Raw genomic sequence first — 15,020 nt, 5'->3', positions numbered from 1 at the left:
ATCGTTGGTATCATAGGCAGGAATATTGCCCCATTTATGGTGCTAGGCCTCGTACACACGATAGGTTAAACAGAGGACAACGGTCTGATGGACTTGCTTCATCGGAAATTCCGATCGTGTGTGGGCCCCATAGGTTATTTAACCATCGGTTAAAAAAAAGCCAACTTGCTTTAAATTTAACCGATGGATTCCTAACCGATAGGTCAAAACCGATCGTTAGTAGGCACAACCATCGGTTAAAAATCCACGCATGCTCAGAATCAAGTCGACGCATGCTTGGAAGCATTGAACTTCATTTTTTTCAGCACGGCACGTCGTTGTGTTTTATGTCACCGCGTTCTGACACGATCGGTTATTTAACCGATGGTGTGTGGGCGCGACGGACCATCAGTCAGCTTCATCGGTTAACCGATGACAACGGTCCTTCAGACCATTCTCATCGGATGGACTGATCGTGTGTACGCGGCTTTAGTGGGAGAAATGGTGCTCCATTGTCGGTGTCAGATGGCAGAATAGTGTCTTGTATCAGTGGGAGGCATAGTGCTCCAAGGGCCGGATAAAGGCAAGTAAAGGGCCGCATCCGGCCCTCGGGCCGCAGTTTGGAGACCACTGCGCTAGGCTAATTCATCTTCTCTTCTTTGTGTCTTTCTACTCCCAACCAGACCTTTGAGCAGTATGTACATCTGGAAGGCCTGTGGTAGGAGGGGTCTTAACCCCCCTACCCCCATTTGTTACCACCTTCTTTTCTTTTGTTCTTTCTCTTTTTTTTCTTTTTTTTTATTCTCTCCTTTTCTAGATTTTTAGCTCATTAACCCCTTAGAACACTAAAGAAGGAATGCTAGATGCCCTATCCACCTACATTAGGTCTTAGCATGAACTCTCATTTTACCCGTAAAATCACATATTTCTAAGATACTTATGTATTGTTTTATAATTCAGTGGTGTATGTGCAACATCTGTAATTATAACAACTTGATGATGGCACTCACTTGTGATGTGGATTAAAATGTATAATTGTCCCTGGAGATAACTCATTGGGGCTTTCTCCTCTTTCTCTTTAGTACTAAAAACCTATTTGACAAGAGAAGGCTCAAGTTCTTCTTTTGGTGTGTTTTAGCCCCCATAGACTTCAATGGAAATTCATTGAAGATACATGTACAAGCCTTTTAGTGCGTTTTTGTGCATACCGTGTTTCCCCGATAATAAGACCTAGCATGATTCTCGGGGAGGGGTGCAATATAAGCCCTACCCCAAAAATAAGCCCTAGTAAAATCTGTCAAAAAATGTTTTGTGCCACCTTGCAGAATGATTGCCGGAGGTCTTCTCCTCTCCTCCTGGCTGACGCCCACGGCCCCCCCTCCCCAGTGCACGGAGCGCGCCAATGCCAGCGTGACACCGGCTTCTCTGTTCTAGTTCCGCCCGACGCCCGTGGCCCCCCTCCCCAGTGCACGGAGCGGGCCAATGCCAGTGAGACAGCGGCTCCCCCCTCCGCTCTCCTCCTGCCCGATGCCCGCAGCCCCTCCCTCCTCACCGCACGGAGCGGACAGATGCCAGCGGGACACCGGCTCCTCCCTCCGCTCTCCTACCACCCGACGCCCGCGGTCAGCTCTAAGAAAGATATTGCCCACAAAGGGAGACACACGGCACCCCACATCGGCACAATTCCTAAAAATGTATTGCATAATTCTATAAGGATGGATTTTAAGATGCTTTTTAGGTCCTGACCTGACAGGGAGGGGGAGGGGAGAGAAGACAGGGGACACAGGAGATGGATAAATGACACAGCATATGCACTATGCAATCTATTATGCTTTAAAGGAAAGGTGTTTTTTTTTCTAGGGTTACAACCACTTTAAGATCATTATACATACCGTAAAAAAATAAGACATCCCCCGAAAATAAGCCCTAGTGTGTTCTAGGTTGCCAAAATTAATATAAGACCCGGGCTTATTTTCGGGGGAAACACGGTAACAGCCAGCCTCCTCCTTCCTAGAACATCTACTCTGACTGCAGAAAAATGGAGAGAGCAGGCCAGACCACCACGGATACAAAAGAGATGATTTGACTGGTGTGTGAAAGGGCATTGCTCTACAATCCCAGTGATCCTGTTCCTGTGATGTCTCAGAAATTTGGATTTTCCCCTCACTTTCAGTCTTGGTGACAATAGTAGGACAATAATCACAAGGATCGCTGCAAGTGGAAGAGGGTAAGGAATGACATTGTCCATGTAGTTTATGTTCATTGGGTTTTTTACCCTATCAAAAACATGACATATGGAACATGACTGGTCAGATCCCACAACACAGTGGAAGGAGATCAAAGGAAGATGACACCTGATACAACAGATATAGCTTGTCTTTGGCCAAAAAAATACAATTTAAAATCCATGCATATACAATAAAACAGGAATAACACACGATTGTGTACCGTATTTGCCGGCATATAAGGCGACTGGGCGTCTAAGACGACCCTCTAATATTCCAGCTAAAAAAAAAATGGGGATATACTCGCCATATAAGACTGTCTGCTAGTCTGTCTGGAAGCTGAGGGGTAGCCGGAACAACCGATGACAAGAACAGGCTTTATTCAGCTTTTTTCAAATCTTACTGTGCCATTACATGCCTCACTGTGCCCATTGCATACGTCACTGTGCCCATTGCATACGTCACTGTGCCCATTGCATACGTCACTGTGCCCATTGCACACGTCACTGTGCCCATTGCATACGTCGCTGTGCCCATTGCATACCTCACTGTGCCATTGCATACCTCGACGATCCCATACCTTATCCCTGTACAGAGTCAGTAAGATTGTGGGCGTCCATTATTCAAAAGCCGCGCCTCCTCCTTGTGCTGTTTCGTGATAGGCAGAACACTCAGTTTCCCAGCAGAGCCTGTGTTTGGTGTTCCGTCTATCACGGATGTCCTCTCGTCCGTGGCCGAGGATGAGAAGACATCCGTGATATTCGGAACACTGAACAGAGGCTCTGCTGGGAAACTGAGTGTTCCGCCTAACGCGGAACAGCACGAGGAGGAGGTGCAGCTTTTGAAGACTGAGACAGGTTCCGGCGTATAAGATGACCCCCGAGTTTTGAGGCAAGTTCTTAAGTACAAAAGGTTGTCTTATACGCCGGAAAATACGGTATAAGAAATAGTGTGGACAGGGGCTGTTCCAACAAAATGAGTGTCGGATGACTTCTGATTGGCTGAAGTTGGCTGTGCAATGTTAAGGATATAGAATTCCAGCTGTGCATGGCGTCACTGATTAGACTACAGTATAAAATTCAGATGACTTAAGCAGCCTCTGTGCCGTTCAACAGGAAGCAAGCTATTTACTCTTGCGGCTGGAGCCAAGGGAGGCTGTGTGAAATGTCCATTTACGGAGAATTTGGCACGGAGGCTTTAACTAGCCCCTTTAGCTCCCTCGTGTCCAAGGGCCACTGTCTTTCCCAGTGGAGAGCTCCTGGAGAGGCCTTTCTTTGATCCTTTTGTTTGAGAAACTTTAAGCTGCAGCCTCTTTAGTAGTTCTGAAAAAAGTACAGCTAAACGCTAATGAGGCAGGAGGCTCCCCGCGCTGCTCTGTTAGATTAAAATGAACGTTTCCAAGAAGAATTCCAGCGGGGCCCACTGCCGGCACTGAATTATCCAATCTAGAGGCGAGCCAATGAAGGGAACAGTGCAAAATGTTTGTGCTAAAGTTTCAGGAAAACCACAGATAACCCACCACCCCGTACTCTCAGCCCCTTACTGTCACTGCAAGAGATGAAGCACATTTTATTTTGAAGAAGCCCTGCCATGTTGTATCTTATTACTGCAAAGGAAAGGGGAGCTTTTAAACTATATCCTTATGTCAGGGGTGTCCAAACTTTTTTCAAAGCGGGCCAAATTTAATGAAGTGAACATGCGTGAGGGCCGACCATTTTGCCTGACATTCCTTGAACCATTAAAATGAAATGCAAATTACCAAATACGCTGCCCAACAATAATTCTCTTGCCTTTGTGGCTGTTTGTGGTGAAATAAAATAAAGAACTGTGAAGCAAAATAAGGGTCACTGCCCATGAGTGCAGCCTCATCCGTGCCATGAGTGCAGCCTCATCCGTGCCATGAGTGCAGCCTGATCCATGCCCATCTGCAGCCTCGGAGGGGACAGGGAGGAGGGCGGGACGAGCGCAAACTGATTACATACAGGGGAATCTCCTGTTTGCTCGGCGGCCTCTTTAATATAAAGTCCTGCCTCCTATGACAGAACAGTCGTCCAATGCCAGGCCAGGAGACGGGACTTCCTATTCCAAATGCTGCCGAGTATACAGGAGATTCTCCTGTATGTAATCTACAGGACTCGTCCGGCCCCCTCCCTGAACGATAAATATGGTATATCCTCGGGGGGGCTCAGGGTTTCATTGGGGGCCACAAAAGAGATATATATATATATATCTCCAAATTACCAGTGGGGCCGCTGGAACGAGGGAACTGGAACGAGGGCCGCATTTGGCCCGCGGGCCAGACTTTGGACATGCCTGCCTTATGTCCTTCTCCCACATGTCAGATTGTTTCTGTATGGTCAATCTATTTGTCTTAAAGCCAACTCTAGGAATTGAACAAAATCTAACCTTTTTGTCCCCCCTTCCACCCCTATATGCCTTATCTGCAGGGGTTAAATACTTGGTGGGTCTATAGGAAGATGAGAACGCATTACCTCGACTCCAGCTCCCCCCAGCACTTTGGTCCCCTGGTGCCATTGTGTGCAAGGCAGGAGTGTGACCACGGGAAGATGGTGCGTGCCATTCCTTCGATTGCCGCTTGCATTCCAGATCAAACTGGTAGCACCAGGTCTCATCCCCTGTGATGATGGTTCCTAGAAAGGATGGATCCTGGTCACACATGGTAATGAAATCTCCAGAGGTTTCCATTCGTTTTTGGTTTCTATTCGTCTTGTCAGCTTGTGTGGCACAACCCGGGAGCAGATCTTCCGCTTGCCCAAATCTTTGCGGACGATGGTGTGCCCCTTGTCCTTGCTAATGCCCAATTCCTCCGCCATCAACTGTAGAGTCGGTCTCTGATCTTGTGCCAGCATTTGTCGCACTCACTCGATCATGTCTAGTGCTCTGCTTCTCGTTTCTTCCCATCTTCCATCCTGTACACTTGCAACAACATTTCATAGCCGTTTTCCCCAATCATTGAGGCCCGGTTCACACATGTAACAATTGCGCCCACTTTGGAGCACTTGTTGCATCAGAAGTCGGACCCCATTTTGTGCAATGGAGCCATTCTAATTGGTGCGACTTGAGTCGCTCCAACTTAGAAAAAGTTTCCTGCACTACTTTTGGTAAGACGTGACTTTGAAGTCATGGGCAGTGTGAACCCAGGTCTAAACATATTCCTTATTGGCCTGTATGGAGAGCAGAGCTGTGGGAGGGGCTCAGAAAGCCCCACTTACTATAGGCTGCCTGTAGAAAACCACAGGAGGGGTGGAGACCAGACCAGTCTCCCTGCACAAGGAGAGCGATCAGCAGTGAGCGGTCTTTATTACAGGAAGTTCCTACACTGAGGGAAAGTCTCACACTGGGTTACTGCACAGATCTGAAAGAAATGCACAAAGCACATCAAGATTCAATAAGAATGCATATTTCTCTTGTATTTAGATCATATTGGCTTATCCTGGAGTTCAGTTTGAAGACCACCTAACAGTTTTGGAAAGCTGCAACTCGTTTAAATGCCTTAGAATTTTTGTTCCTGTGTACGGCCACTAAGTATATCACAAGTTTCAGTGTAAAGCAGGAAAGAAAGCCCCTTCCCCAATCATGTTTTGCCATATGTAGGCTGTGCTGTCAGTGGGCATGATGAACTGGATAGGCTGGGAGACAGATGAGTGTAGTTTATGCATTCCCATGTACCCCCTCCCTCCTCCACCCTTCTATGCATGACAGATTGACATACTGTTGCACTTAAATGGATCAAGGGGTAGCATTACCGGGAATCCACCTCCTCCTATTATTTATTGACTAGATAATTACAGAGTAACCAGAGTCAAAGATTGACCTGCAGTGTGTCCCATGAGTGAACAATCCTACCATACCTTGTGTACAGATCTGTAATAGAGGTGCGCTGGGCTGGTTACTGTCGTTTTAAAGGAGAACAAACACGTCACTTTTTACTTTAAATCGTCTTTGTTACTAGAAAAAATACAAATTTTTAAAGTGTTTGGGCCGGATTCAGATACAATGGAGTATCTATCCGCACGGCGTAACGTATCTCAGATACGTTACGCCGCCGTAATTTAGGGCGCAAGTTCCGTATTCAGAAAGAACTTGCGCCCTATGTTACGGCGGCGTAACGTATGTGGTCCGGAGTAAGCCCGCGTAATTCAAATGTGGATGGTGTGGGCGTGTGTTTTTTTAAATTTACTGTGACCCCACGTATTCGACGTACTTTACGAACGGCGCATGCGTCATTCGTGAAAAAATCCCAGTGCCCATGCTCGAAATTCCGCCGCAAATCGCCATTGCTTCCAACGTGAACGTAAATTACGTCCATCCCTATTCGCGAACGACTTATGCAAACGACGTAAAATTTTCAAAACTCAACGCGGGGACGACGTCCATACTTCACATAGGATATGCCTCATATAGCAGGGCTAACTATACGCCGGAAAAATCCTAACGTAAACGACGTAAAAAAATGCGCCGGGCAAACGTACGTTTCTGAATCAGCGTATCTACCTAATTTGCATATTCGACGCGTAAAAATACGGAAGCAACACCGAGCGGCCAGCCTAAAATTGCAACTAAGATACGACGGCGTAAGAGACTTACGCCGATCGGATCTTAGTCAAATCTATGCGTAACTGATTCTATGAATCGGGCGCATAGATACGACGCCGCACACTCAGAGATACAACGGCGTATCTGGAGATACGCCGTCGTATCTCCTACATGAATCTACCCCTTTGTGTCCACATGTTTATATATATATTTTAGTCGCTTGCATAAGCAACATTCCCAGTATGTTATTTTTAGGGCTCATACTAGGGTTGCCACCTCATCCCTTAAACCGGAACACATATAGATTACACAGGTTCTGAAACTAATTGATTGCGGATAAAGGCACTTAGTGAGTTTAATTACCATCTTAATTAGCCCCAGAACCTGTGTAATATGTGTTTGGGTTTAAAGGGATGAGGTGGCAACCCTAGCTCATACACACTGGCATCAGTAAGCTACATAATAATCAAATCTGAGCAAAGCAGAGCAGTTTTGGTTGGTAGAGTTTAAAGCGGTTCTCCACCCTAAAGTGGAGTCCCGCTGATCGGAACCCTCCCCCCTCCGGTGTCACATTTGACACCTTTCAGGGGGGAGGGGGGTACAGACACCTGTCTAAAGACAGGTATTTGCACCCACTTCCGGCCACACGCTACGGGCGAAAGACGGGCATTCCGTCACATCCCGTCTGTCGCCCGTTGTGTGCTGGGAACACTCGGCTTCCAGCACACAGCGTGTGAGCCAATCGGCGGGCGCAGCGCGACTCGCGCATGCGCCGTAGGGAACCTGAGCGTGGATGGAGGGGGGAGCAGCAGAGAGACGAGCGATCGCTCGTGCTCTGCTGCGATCAGCGCTGGACTCCAGGACAGGTAAGTGTCCTAATATTAAAAGTCAGCAGCTGCAGTATTTGTAGCTGCTGGCTTTTAATATTTTTTCCCCGTGGCACATCCGCTTTAACTGCATAATCCAGGACCAAATTGAATGCTTATGTTGCATTTGAGCAAATTTTTACATGCGCACAGCATGAACGGACCCTGTGAATCGTCTGCCTTTTGAATTCAGGCCTGAGATATAAACATTTGAAATGTGCCGCGGCGTCAGCACAGGCACAGAAAAATGTCTGCGTTCAGTAACTCCATGGCGGTTATACCCTATGACACATGAATTCAGGGTGAGATATAAACATTAGTGTGTGCTCAGCAGCGGTGGCCGCACGGGCACAGAATGTATGCATGTGGGTAGGTGTACAGTGTGTAGAAAACACTCAGGGCTGGATTCGGATACAATGGCGTATCTATCCGCCCGGCGTAACGTATCTCAGATACGTTACGCCGCTGTAATTTAGGGAGCAAGTTCTGTATTCAGAAACAACTTGCGCCCTTAGTTACGGCGGCGTAACGTATGTGTGTCGGCGTAAGCCCGCCTAATTCAAATTTGGATGATGTGGGCATGTTTTATGTATATTAACTGTGATCCCGCGTATTCGACGTTTTTTTTTACGAACGGCGCATGCTCGAAATTCCGCCGCAAATCGTCATTGCTTTCGACTTGAACGTAAATTACGTCCAGCCCTATTCACGAACGACTTGCGCGAACGATGTAAAATTTTCGACTGCCATACTTAACATTGGTGCGCCGCATATACGCCTCATATAGCAGGGGTAACTTTACGCCGGGAAAAGCCTAACGTAAACGGCGTAAATGTACTGCGTCGGCCGGGCGTACGTTCGTGAATTTGCGTCTCTAGCTGATTTACATATTCTAGGCGTAAATCAGCGTACACGCCCCTAGCGGCCAGCGTAAATATGCAGTTAAGATCCGACGGCGTAAGAGACTTACGCCGGTCGGATCTAACAGAAATCTATGTGTAACTGATTCTATGAATCAGGCGCATAGATACGACCGGCCATACTCTGATACGACGGCGTATCTGGAGATACGCCGTCGTATCTCCGTTGTGAATCTACCCCTCAGTGTCCAGGTGCAGAAACAGGAATATAGTGTATCAGAAGTCCAGAAATACACAAGCCGGCCAGGAAGTCAACCCAACCTGGGAGACTCACAGGACGGAACAGTAAAGTGTCAGATGGAAGTTTCAGGGAGAGGAATGTGGCCTGGCCAGTGCGTACCCAAATGGGAAGGTTTCCAGGAAAGATGGTGTGTCCCTGAACTTTCCCTACTCCTCTGGAACCTTTCCCTGATGCTAAACACTGTCCATGACAGACAGATATCCTGTCCCCTTACTAGCCCCTTGAAAAATGCGTGCCAAACCTGGGAGCCAAGGTCTTAAATAGACCCAAGATGGCTTTTACACTGGAGCGGTGCGCTAGCTGGACGGTAAAAAAAAGTCCTGCTAGCCGCATCTATGGAGCAGGTGTATACCTCTCCTCCACCGCTCTCCCACCCTTTGAAATCAATGGGATACCGCCGGCAATGCACCTCTGCAGAGGCGCTTTGCGGTGGTTTTTAACTCTTTCTCAGGCGCTAGCGGGGGGGTAAACTCGCCCTTGCTAGTGGTCGAATAGCGCCGTGACGCGGTAAAGCGTCGCTAAAAATAACAGCGTTTTACCGCCTGACGCACCTCCTGCCCCAGTGTGAAAGGGGCCTAAGTGTTACGTAACTGTAGCAGAAAAAAGTCAGGTCTTCTGCTCTGCCAGACAGGACAGTGCTGTGTGACAGAACAGTGTAAGCTTCTGAAATGCATGGAGAGGAACACAAATCCTTTTTGTCGGGTAAAACCGCTATTTTATACAGTATTTTTTTAGGCTGTGTCATTAGCTGCCTGGAATTCAGTTTTAAGTGAAATATAATCCCCTTCGGAATTGTCTACACAGCAAGAAGTGGGAAGCTCTGTCGTTATATCACCACCTGACCAGTCCTAGTGATCAAACATGAGGAGCAACGGTTGTGACATTCCTTTTAGTCTTTGGATTCTTTGGAAGTGCCTTCCCAATAATGAAACTCCAAGTAGGAAGCTGGCAGTGCTGCCGTGATCCAAACACCTGGGAGACGTGTCGGCCAACTTTGCCCAAGAGTTTAATTCACACAATCTAAAGCACAGGTGTCAAACACCTTACTGTGATGTAAGGGAGAGTAGGGAACTCAACTTCTGATGGTGGGATGGATTTGGCCCCTGGACCTTGTGTTTGACACGTGGTTTATATCATTTGTATGTAAATTAATTGTGAAAATGGAAAGCCATTTTTGTAAGGCTCTCCAGGCTATTTCTGGTCATTTCCATATTTGAATGTCTTGGTTATCACTGTGTTTATACTTTATGTTCATGATTTCAGAACATTGTGACATGCCACTATTTATTTTTGTTCCTAGCTTAACACATTCCAGGCTGTGCTCGCGTACGACGATTCAGACACCTACGCCATATTCCTGTATCCCGAACATGGGCTCCAGTTTTTCGGGACAAGGCCGAAGGAATCCTACAATGTGCACCTCGACCTCCCCGCCAGAGTGGGGTTCAGCCGGGGCGACTCAGAGATGTTAAAGAAGGAAGCGCCGTTTTACAGCGTCACAAGCAGCGAACAGTCTGTGAAGAATCTTTATCAGTAAGTCTGACATAATAAACCCTTTTTTTTTTTAAATAAAAGGGATAAAGTTTTCACAACAGAGGTACAGATCAAACAAGTTTTAGCATTCAAAACAGCAAAACAAGACCCTGCATATAGTAGTGCAGTTCCAAGAAAAGAAAAAAAAACAAGGCAGCTGATGTACATACTATATATTATTATTATTATACAGGATTTATATAGCGCCAACAGTCTGCGCAGTGCTTTACAACATCAGGGAAGACAGTACAATACAGGAGGAATCGGAGGGCCCTGCTCGTTAGAGCTTACAATCTAGAAGGTAGGGTCAAGTGGAACAAAGGGTCGTATCTGTGGGGGATGATCAGATGGACAAGATGGGGGGGGGGGGGGGGGGGGCAGTTGTTAGTTGTGGGTAGGATAGGCTTCTCTAAAGAGAAGGGTTTTCAGGGAATGTCTAAAAGCTAATAGAGTAGGAGATAAGCGGACAGATTGGGGTAAGGTGTTCCATAGGCTTGGAGAGGCTCTGGAAAAGTCCTGGAGGCGAGCATAGGAGAAGGTGATGAGAGAGCTAGAGAGCAGGAGGTCTTGCTAAGAACGAAAGGAATGAGTAGGTTGGTACTTTGAGACTAAGTCAGTGATGTAGCTGGGGGCAGAGTTGTGGATGGCTTTGTAGGTGATCGTTAGTATTTTGAATTTAATTTGTTGGGTGAGCGGAAGCCAGTGGAGGGATTGACAGAGAGGAGTAGCAGAGACGGATCGATTAAGGTGGATGAGTCTGGCAGCAGCATTCATGATGGATTGAAGGGGGGGGATAGAGTATGTAGGGGTAAGCCAATGAGGAGGGAGTTGCAGTAATCAAGGCGAGAGATGACTAGGGAGTGAATTAAGAGCTTTGTTGCATCATTGGTTAGAAAGGGGCGTATTTTTATTCATCCACCCATCCTCCGTTCATAGATTGCATTCTATTCATGGATTTTTTTAGTACAGCTTCTATGAATGAATTATGAGCGCACATGACAGGTACCTGAGGCAGGCTCACATTATTCTCTGCAGCATTGGAAGATTACCGCTACAGAGGTAAGGATGGGCGATCGACAGATTTAAATAAAATACATTTGACAAAGCTTAGGCTTAAAAATCTTTTTTCCTTAAAGGATAAGTTAATTTTTTTAGAAAAAAAATAATAATAAATGCAGGTAAAAAATGTGCATTTTATTATTATTATTATTTTTTGGAGCCTACTCACAAGGTATATCAGTGCTAACATTACACAAGCCAAGAACGCTCAACAGTACTTCCTTATATCCATATGCATTCCATTGGCTGAAAACACGAAAGGGGAAGTACCGCCAACAACCCCCCTGAAGTTTAGTGTTATGTGTTGTTTTAGGGCAGGCTATTCTTTAATGGACGGCCAATGGACCCAAAAATTGAACACGCACAATTTCTTTTAATGCATCTCACCACATCGCACAGATGGTTCACCTGGATTGTGCAGCAGTACTTATCATAGCCCAATTAAACGGCATTGCAATACTCAACAGTGGGTGATTTATGCTTTGCTTTGTTCTTCAAATGTTGAATGGACTAACTACCACAATTCAAAAACATAATGATAGGTTAATTGGCTTCCACTTACAACAATACGTATGGGACTGGCAGGGACATTGCATTGTGAGCTCTGGATCAATGCATTCTGTAAAACATTACAGTAAAGTGGTGCCACTATAAAATTATTGCTCAAAAGTTGTTTTATTCAGGCGTTCATTGGTGAAAGAATAATTTTTGGCGGACTGGCCCCTCAATTTGACCTTGTTATGTGTAGTAAGTAGAAGCTTAGTTAGTTTTATTTGTTTAATTTTTGCTCTCGCTCCTTAGAACAAGCAACGTTGGCGTTCCCGGAGTGTGGGTCTTCCATATTGGTAGCCTTTCAGAGATTGATAATGTAATTCCAGCAAAAGTGCCTCACCACCATCCACAGCAACGATTCGTTCCGCTGATAAACTCGCACAATGACTTTCCCGAACAACAACAACAACAACAACTGGAAAACCAATTTAATGGTGAAAACAACTATGAAGACAACTATGAGGATGAAGACTACCCAGCCGGTCAAACCACTGAGGCACCCACTACGGACAGTGCAGTCTTGAACCCTGATAGAACTCATGATTTCATAGACGCTGAGGATCATGCTACGTTATATACACCAAACAATCCTTTACCTCCATCTCAGGAAGAGCCCAGCTGGACTCCTTATAACCCGGACGAGCCTTTAGTTGAGCCTGAGATTCAGCGATCGGAGAGTAGAGTTCTTGGCAACATCCCATCTTACGAAACCCAAGAAGAGCCTTCTGAGTCGGTGTCTGAGGATTTCAATAATGTAACCCCAAATCCAGTGGATCCTCAGAGGTCTGATGTCTATAGGAGTAATCGTTTTTATGGAAATGAGGAAGTGGGAGGACTGGACACTGATGGTAAGACCAGTATGAAAATTATTGTACCTTTTGTGGTGTTAAGGTAGCCAAAGACAGACAGATGTTTACCTCCCGGAGGGTGACAGACAGGGGACATCTATCACGCGTTTGTAGCGTCTGATCCTATTTCTGCTTTTTTTGGTGGCTCATGATGAAATGAAGCATAGTTAAAGGAGTTGTAAAGGCAGAAGGTTTTTTTTTTTATCTTGATGCATTTAATGCATTAAAGTGGTTGTAAAGCCATTTTTTAAACTTTTACCTACAGGTAAGCCTATAATAATAAGGCTTACCTGTAGGTATAGAGAATGTCTCCTAAACCTGTACGGTTTAGGAGATAATCCCCTCGCAATGAGCTGCTGATTGCAGAGGCACATGCGCAGGGGGGATCCTCGGCTAAAGGACCGGCAGTCGCCAGACCTTGCCGAATTGAAGTCTCCCGCGCGCATGTGCAGGAGTGACGACATCGCTGCTCCAGCCAATCACAGCGCTGTAGCGGCGATACCCGGAAGACACGCCGAGTCAAGATGACATCTCGCTCGGCGTGGACCAGGTAAGTTCTCTTCTCCTCGTTCCGTGTGGCTTCACTGCCCGGTTCCCTACTGCGCATGCGTGAGTAGCACAGCGCTTTCCCTGTGGTCCCCGCTGTCTCCTGGGACCAGTGTGTTTCCCAGAAGGCAGCCGGGTGTGGGGACAGGAAGTGGAGTGACTCCCGTGGGAGTCATTCCCGGAAGTGGGTGCAAATACCTGTAATATGTGGGTGCAAATACCTGACAGGAATCCCCAGTGTGAACTGAGTTAAAATGCTTGTAAAATCCTATCATCCACTCTTATTACTGTAGTATATGATATACAATGTGTGTGTTTCTGTAATATAATTGTGCTAAATACCTTCGTTATAGCGCCGCTCTGCACTTCTGTGACCGCGGGAGCTCTCTTCCACGCAATTATATTACAGAAACACACACATTGTGCATTATATAATACTGTAATAGAGTGGATTATAGGATTTTGCAAGCATTTTAAACTAGGGCTTATTTTCAGAGTAGGGCTTATATTGCAGTCCTCCTGGAAAATAAAACTAGGTCTTATTTTTGGGGAAACACAGTATTGCCCTGCATATTCATTTTCAGTGACCTTCATTGAATTTTTTTCTTTTCATACAAACAAAATGAGTAATTAAAGCGGAGTTCCGGCCACAATTTCACTTTTTAAATATAAATACCCCTGTAATACACAAGCTTAATGTATTCTAGTAAAGTTAGTCTGTAAACTAAGGTCCGTTTTGTTAGGTTGTTACAGCATTTAGACACTTTATAAAATAGAAATTGACTGGGGCCATCTTAAGTGTGGGCATCATGAAGCCAGACTGTATGACTTCCTGGATTTCAGCCTTGCAGATCTCACACATGCTCAGTGATGCACAAGCAGTGTCAGATCAGGTTTCAGCACCTGTGCTGTCCAAGTCACATGATTCTTTGACACTGGGGAGTGCACAGACTCCTGGAAAGTTACACCCACTACATTCCCAGGAGTCTGTGCGGTGTAGGTTAGGAAGCATTAAGCACCTAGGTGCAGGAAGTGGGAAGATTAACTATTCTGCCTAGCAACAACACTTTGAAGGCATCTAAAAAAAAAAAAAAAATTCGTAAAGGACTAATGACATGTTTTTAAAACTACTGATGTAATGTTATATTTATGGGTGGAACTCCACTTTAAAACAGAGATTTTTAATATCCTTACTCGGCAGTGTTTTATTCCAAAAAGACTGCTAACACAAGCGATGTTGGTAGAAGCAGCGATCTCCCTGCTGTGCCATCTGTGCTATTGTGTCCTGACAGGAAGACTGCAGAAGCCCACATCCAATTCGCTATAGTGTGAACCCAGCCTCAAGGTGTAGCTCCAGAGCGTTCATCCACTTACAACACTTAGGGGGGGGGGGGGGGGGTTAGTTACAAAAGGCAAATCCACTTTGCACTACAAGTGCAAACTACAAGTGCGAAGTGCAGTCACAGTAAAGGGTAGAGGGTAGATCTGAAATGAGGGGAAACTCTTCTGATTTTATCATCCAATCATGTGCAAGCTAAAATGCTGTTTTTTATTTCCCCTTGCATGTCCCCCTTGGATCTACAGCGACTGCACTTCCAAGTGCAATTTCAAGTGCACTTTGCACTTGTAGTTTGCACTTGTAGTGCAAAGTGGATTTGCCTTTCGTAAATAACCCCCAATGTATCACTGACATT

General features: G+C 45.9%; 1 protein-coding gene across 1 annotated transcript in view; it reads left to right on the top strand.

The window, feature by feature from the left end:
• The window catches only part of NID2 (nidogen 2), a 105,881-nt gene that overhangs the window by 22,700 nt on the left and 68,161 nt on the right, over window positions 1-15,020 (top strand). Inside the window, exons 3-4 of the mRNA XM_040332954.1 lie at window positions 10,089-10,321; window positions 12,182-12,780. Of these exons, the coding sequence (XP_040188888.1) occupies window positions 10,089-10,321; window positions 12,182-12,780 (832 nt within the window). The remainder of the gene's footprint in view (window positions 1-10,088; window positions 10,322-12,181; window positions 12,781-15,020) is intronic.

Source organism: Rana temporaria, chromosome 13 (assembly GCF_905171775.1).
Source record: "Rana temporaria chromosome 13, aRanTem1.1, whole genome shotgun sequence".
Classification (NCBI taxonomy): domain Eukaryota; kingdom Metazoa; phylum Chordata; class Amphibia; order Anura; family Ranidae; genus Rana; species Rana temporaria.
Note: the sequence above shows the minus strand (reverse complement) of the source record. Positions and strands in the feature narration are given on the sequence as shown.